The sequence below is a fragment of the Laccaria bicolor genome, genomic scaffold (genome assembly GCF_000143565.1).
Source record: "Laccaria bicolor S238N-H82 LACBIscaffold_42 genomic scaffold, whole genome shotgun sequence".
Classification (NCBI taxonomy): Eukaryota; Fungi; Basidiomycota; class Agaricomycetes; order Agaricales; family Hydnangiaceae; genus Laccaria; species Laccaria bicolor.
The window spans coordinates 56287-62829 of NW_001889913.1; the positions used below are offsets into that span (position 1 = coordinate 56287).

Consider the following 6543-nt stretch of genomic DNA (forward strand, 5'->3'; position numbering starts at 1 on the left):
CGTTGTGTATCGTCCTGGCGTGTCGTGTCGTCGTCCTGGCGTGTCGCGTCGTCGTCCTGGCGTGTCGTTGACACGTCATCGTCGTGTCAGTGGGCGGTCGTGGGTCGTGGTGGTGGGCGCTCGTCGTTTTTCGTGGGTGCTCGTCGTCGTTCGTGTGTGGGGGTGGGTGGGTGCTCGTCGCGGTTCGTTGACGGTGGTGGGCGCTCGTCATTTGCCGTGACGTGGGTTTCATCGTTTTCGTGGGCGCTCGTCATTTTTCGTGTGTGGTGGGGGGTGCTCGTGTTGTGTTGTCGTCCTGGCGTGTCTTCGTTCGCTTCGTGACGTGGGTTGCCGTTGCGCGTGTTGCGGTTGTTGTGTAGGGTCATGGTGCCGTCGTGGTCGTTGTCGACGTGTCGTCGCCGGGTTGCGTTGTTGCGCCATGTCGACATCTGTGGGTGAGTGGATCAGGTGGAGTTGGGTTGCTCACCCATGGACGACGAACGACGCTTGTCGTCGTTCGTCGTCTGGTTGCCACGTCGCCGATAGCGACGTGGCACCGACACCCATGACTGGGCGCGGTCCCTTGTTTCCTCGTTCGTTTCATTCGGCGTGTTGCTTCGGTGACGTGGCTGAGAGCGGTGGCGATGGCCGAGAGTGGTGGTGGGTGCAGGACGTTGGCGAGGGGTGGTGGTGGTGGTGGTGGAAGGGAAAGAGATGGTCACACAGATGTGACTATGCCGCAGAAGGCAAACGTGACGGTATGGCAACGTTTGAACACCACGGGTACGTCACGTGCCACACCCCGCAGACTGAACAAAATGATTGATCGTTGTTACGACGAGTACTTGTGTATACTTCTATATAACTCATTACATTTCTATAGTCTAATTTCGCTTTTTTGGTAGTAATTGATATCCATAACTAATGATGGACTGGACTCACTGGACTGCTGGATTCCACTGCAGTCCAGTGGAATCCAGTGGACTATGACTGGACTCATAGTCCACTGGACTGGGACTGGACTCAGGAAAGTGGCTTGTAGTCCAGTGAGAGTCCAGTGGACTGGACTGGACTGGACTGGACTTGAGTCCAGTGGACTGGGCATTGTGCAAGCCAATCTGGCCTAGCAACTGGGCCACTGGAATCCACTGGACTCCACTGGACTCCACTGGAATCCACATGGATTACGTGGGGGATGGTAAAGACCTCCAATTGAAATATGATAAGAAATGCCTAGGCCATTTCATTGTTTCCTTGGGAGGCATTTCAATCCTTGCCCTTCGCTTTTTTCATTCTTTTGGGGGAGCATTTCATTTCTTACCCTCAGCATTTTTCATTCCTCCCCTCTGCCTTTTTCAATCCTTGCCCTTCGCTTTTTTCATTCTTTTGGGGGAGCATTTCATTTCTTATCCTCAGCATTTTTCATTCCTCCCCTCTGCCTTTTTCAATCCTTGCCCTTCGCTTTTTTCATTCTTTTGGGGGAGCATTTCATTTCTTACCCTCAGCATTTTTCATTCCTTCCGGGGTATTTCATTCCTCTCATCTGTATTTTTCATTCTGCTCACTGGGTATTTCATTCCCTGCCCTTTGCATTTTTCATTTGCCTTGGGGTATTTCATTCCTCTCCTCTGTATTTTTCATTCTGCTCACTGGGTATTTCATTCCTCCCCCTCATTTTTCATTCCTTGCCCTTCGCATTTTTCATTTTTCCCTTGTGGTATTTCATTCCTCCCCTCTCTGCACTGGGCAGATATTCATCTTATGCATCTTCAATCTTTAGATAAATGTAATCTTCTGTCATCTACATATTCCTGTCTACTCAACATTATCTATGTCCGAAAAATACTCCTCATCACTTATTTCAGGATGTTCCTCCTCTTCGTCACTATCTATATTACCTTCATGATCTGTAGTCGTGTCCTCCGAGTCTAATCTTCCATTGCGTTGCCCTGTACGAGAACAAGAATGAGGAGGGTTAGCAAAGTCTACATATTCAACTGCCCATGATGGTGTAATGCCTTTACTCTCCAGCCGTGGCAGCCAGTAATAAGCACATTTAGTAGCTAAGCGCAGAGAGATCGCGGCCTGCTTATGAGCATACCCTGCAACACCACTGAGAATGGTAGCGTCATTGTGTGTTCGTAAAGTACCCTGCGTACGCCACCAGGCAGCTTTCCATTTGTGATATTCGAGGACTTGCCGCATTTCCTCCTGCACGAGCAACAGCTCCTCCTTCCATCGCATCACGCGAGCCCGAGCTTTCGCCCACTCAACACGCATATGGTCATTGAACTCCTCCTCACGCATTCCTCCCTCGGGGTCGTTGGATTCAGAGGTGACACATGGCACGAGCCAAATCCACGACGGCTCATAACGGCTGTTGCTTGAGCAAGTATTGTCAAGGTCCTTCCCAGGACCACGGATATCAATGTCCTTCAATTCCCTCAAACACGTTGACCAGGTACCATCAGGATCAAGGATGCGCATAGCCTGCCACGCTGTCCGGTACCTTTGAGCAAACCGCTTTGTTTTGTTGTCGAAGCGCTTGTATAGCGTGATAAGTCGGGTGTTTGGCTTATTTCCTGTGCCAGAAACATTTAACTTTTTGAATTGCCAAAGGCCCTGTATGACACGGCGCTGGCGACGTATATCGGCAAGGGCGTCGTCGGCTTGAGGTTCACGTAGCTGTCTCTCTAATTGACATATATCATGGAGCATAGGGAGAGTACGGATGTCGTGGGGCAAGGAAGAAGGCATGAAAAGCGGAATATTTTCAACAAGGTTCTCAGAGGGTGGTGTTGTATTTGTGCCAGTTTCGGGGGGGGTTTCCAGCTGAGAAAGAAGGGAGGCAACTTGAGGGATGTAGATGAGTTGAACTTCATGCCAGTTTTGAATTCGGCGAAGAAGGGCAGTGCGTTTCTCTTGTAGGTCGGCAAGATTTTTACTGGTCTTTATACCCTTCTTCTCTGCTACTTCGTGACGAAGAAGATATCTAAAACATGTTCAGATAACAAATTAGATAAATTAGAAATGAAGTACGTACTGGCTGTCCTCCAACTCAAAGCTGATCATCAAAAATGTTAATAGGCTGGTATTATGTCGTGGAAGGTCGCCGAGGGCGGCTTGGGCAGCTTCTTCCCTCACCAACCGAAGGCGAACATCCTGCAAAGTCGTTTCTATACAAACATCGGTTACAAGAATGTAAGACAACAGTGAGACGCCACGTACTATTTGTCGGCTCCTGATAAGGATTTGGAGCCTTGCTATCTGCATTCCAGTTGGCCACTAACGCTTCCCATTTTTTGATGGTTTCGGAAGAAAACGTCGCAGTTAATTGATTGAAGATGTCGCTCTGCTTGGCGGACATCTCTATTGCTTCGTTGAAACGTTTTAGGAGCGAGATACCTAAATATACTAATCAGGATACAATGAACAAAAGACAATGAAAGAAAACGTACGAAATCGAACCACTTTACGGAAATTCCATCCGTTCCAATGGTCGTTCAGGGTGTCGTGCCGTGCTGCTGGACCCATTTCGCGAATGCTTGGGGCCAATGGATTTGTGCCTGCCCAAATCGTCTCAACGTCCTCGCCAACTGTTCTCGCAGCCCCCTCCATGTAACTGAGGTTGAAGTTGTTCCTACATGACTCGCCGTGGCCGTTGATATGCCATCCAGGGACTGCCACGTCACACTTAGTTGTCTCCGGAATCTGCATTTCCGGTGGGAACTCTTCCATACGTTTCCGGAAGTTCTTCGACCATTGGCAGGCAATGTCGTATGTGAGCACGATGCGAAGGAGCGTGACGCCAACGAGGGCGGCCAAGACAATGAAGTCCACGTTACAGTATCTAAAAACCATGTGATGAGTCAAGGAGGAGATCAGAAATAATAACCACATACTTCTCGCCTAGTTGAAGATCCCCGGCTCCGTTTTTGCGTACCAGACAATGCCTCAAGCAAATAACCACCACCGCTCCAGAAACTGCATAGCCCGGTGTCGATCGAGTAGCCGCCCGCACTAGGGCGTCATGCCGAGACTCGCATGTATTAACCTGTCGCATATAAATAATTAGTTGATACTACAAGACGCTGAAAAATGAACCTCTGGTTGGTCGACGTAGTTAGCAATGTGACTTTTGTAATCGGTCTCAGTGACAAAGGCCCCCAACCCAGGCATAAGCTCGATGTCGTTGACATTTCGTTCCTTCCCTTTGCACTTCAGTCACCCACTGCCAACTGACTATTAGTCATGCAAACTCCACGTAAGTTACATGACTAAATGTCATGGACCATATCTATATTCTAGATATATATGGGTCCTAGAAAGCCCTGAAATCTAAAATATATTCTTGAGACATGGACCCTGAAATGTCACACAAAAATTATAATGTCTGTGTCACACCACCAAAATATATTTTGCAAGTGAAATGCAGTAAGGATATATTTTTGGTGAGTGGACCCTGAAATGTCACTGTCACACCTTAGAAATATATTTTTGCCCTGGCTTGGCCTTAGGATATATTTTGTGAAACAGATGTGGTAAGGATATATTTTTCTGGTCTGTAGGGGTGTCAGGGGTCCTAGTTTCAGCAAAAAACTTGTGATTTTTTTGCTGTCTGGGGTATATATTCTGGAACATTCTGCAATGATTGCTAGGGGTTTTGGCACTATGTCTGGCTTGTGCTCCCAGTATGTAGGTAGCAATAAGGGGCCTTAATAGCATCTGTAATCTACCACTTCCAACCACACCATAATTACAGTTTGCATTACAGATTCATTCATTCTCCTCTAACAAATTTGGGCATCAATGACATGTGTGATTCACCTTGAAGCTATTCAGTCCAAGATTCCTGAGTTGCTTAAGCATTATCCACTTTGACACTATGGATACAGTTCACACTATGGAATTTTTTAGCTGCTTAGAAATCCCCTTCACATCTGCCTCTACTTCAGCTCCGAGATCTCTAGTTGCATCTTATCTGCATACCCCACCAACATCTGTATTAGTCAAACCCCCACATGTGATATCAAACATCTCTCCCAATCCAGTTTCAAAAACCAGAGTTCTCTGTTGTTTCTCTCTTTCTCTGTCCAGTTGCACCTTATCTGCATACCCCACCAACATCTGTATTACTGTAGCATGACAGTTCGGTAAGGCTTCACTGTTGCACTTGGTACTTCCCTCTCCCCAAGATTCAACTCTCTTCCACTGTATTGCATTTCATTACATAAGCACTGTACATATACCTCATGTCGTACATGAGGCAGAATTCATCTTTCTTACCACCATAACCTCTGTATCACTTGATACTTAGCTCTACTAATGGTTAGATCCAGCTCTCAGAGATCAGTGGAGATTGAGAGACCTGTTTACGCAGCTAGAGCACTTTCCATTGGGACTGTCTGTGGAAATCGGGATACAAGTTCCGTGAACAGTCATGTTCTACAATCCCAGCACTTAGCTATGATTCTTGATCTCTATGAGGGTCTTCACACCTTCATTTGTGTATTTGTCAGACTCCCTACAGCTGTCCCACTACTTGTAGGACACTTATGCTCAGTAGTGTTCCACAATTACCATCCCCTGCCAGTCATACCCCTGCATGTGATATCAAACATCTCCCCACTTTCAAAAACCAGAGTTCCCAAAGTTCTTTGTTTCTTCTCTCTTTCTCTCTCCAGTTGCACCTTATCTGCATACCCCACCAACATCTGTCTTACCATCCCCTGCCAGTCAAACCCCAACATCTCTCACCACCCACTTTCACAAAGAAGAGTTCACAAAGTTCTTTGTTGTTTCATGTGATATCAAACATCTCTCCCAACCCACTTTCACAGACAAGTCTTTGTTATTTCTCTCTTTGTCTTCTTCTCCTCCCCTCCCTCCATTCCTCTCTCTTTCTCTTGACTCTTGATTGTAAATTTATGGACAACAAATTCCATTCTCCTCTATCTTTGTATTTTCCATAATTTCTGAACTATATCATGAATATTTTAATTATATGCTGAACCAAGATATATTTATCTACAATATCCTGAATCAAGGTACATTATTTTCCAAGTATATCTTGCATTTTTCCACTACATTCTCAACCCAGATATATATTTCAACTTTAACTTGAACAAGGATATATTCACAAGACATATCTTCAACTATATCCTGACCCAGGATATATCTTTCAATTATATCTTGAATCAGGGTATATTCTCAACTATATATTGAACCAGGATATATTACCAAGATATATTCTTAAGCTATATCTTGAACAAGGATATATCCTTCATCTATATATTGAACCAGGATATATTACCAAGATATATCCTCTATAATATATATCCAAAACTTATTGTGTAAGATTATCATGTTTAAATATCTCAAGGTACATACATATACATGGGGTATCATTCTTTTCTATTGATATACTACCAAAACATATTCATATAATTTCTCATGCTTGACTATAGTGACAGAATAGGGATAGGGAGTTGGGCAGAAAGAAAAATGTAGTTTATTGCAATATAACTACATGAATTTATATTACTACATTGGGTATTGAGGAAA

General features: G+C 45.2%; 1 protein-coding gene across 1 annotated transcript; it reads right to left on the reverse strand.

Moving 5' to 3' along the window:
* Positions 1 to 86: 86 nt before the first annotated feature.
* On the reverse strand, positions 87 to 1084 carry LACBIDRAFT_332543 (uncharacterized protein; the record flags this gene model as incomplete). The annotated part of the gene is made up of 3 exons (XM_001887114.1): positions 87 to 428; positions 467 to 561; positions 922 to 1084. 3 exons carry the CDS (start codon positions 1082 to 1084, stop codon positions 87 to 89), a joined length of 600 nt encoding a protein of 199 aa, XP_001887149.1.
* Between the last annotated feature and the right edge of the window lie 5459 nt (positions 1085 to 6543).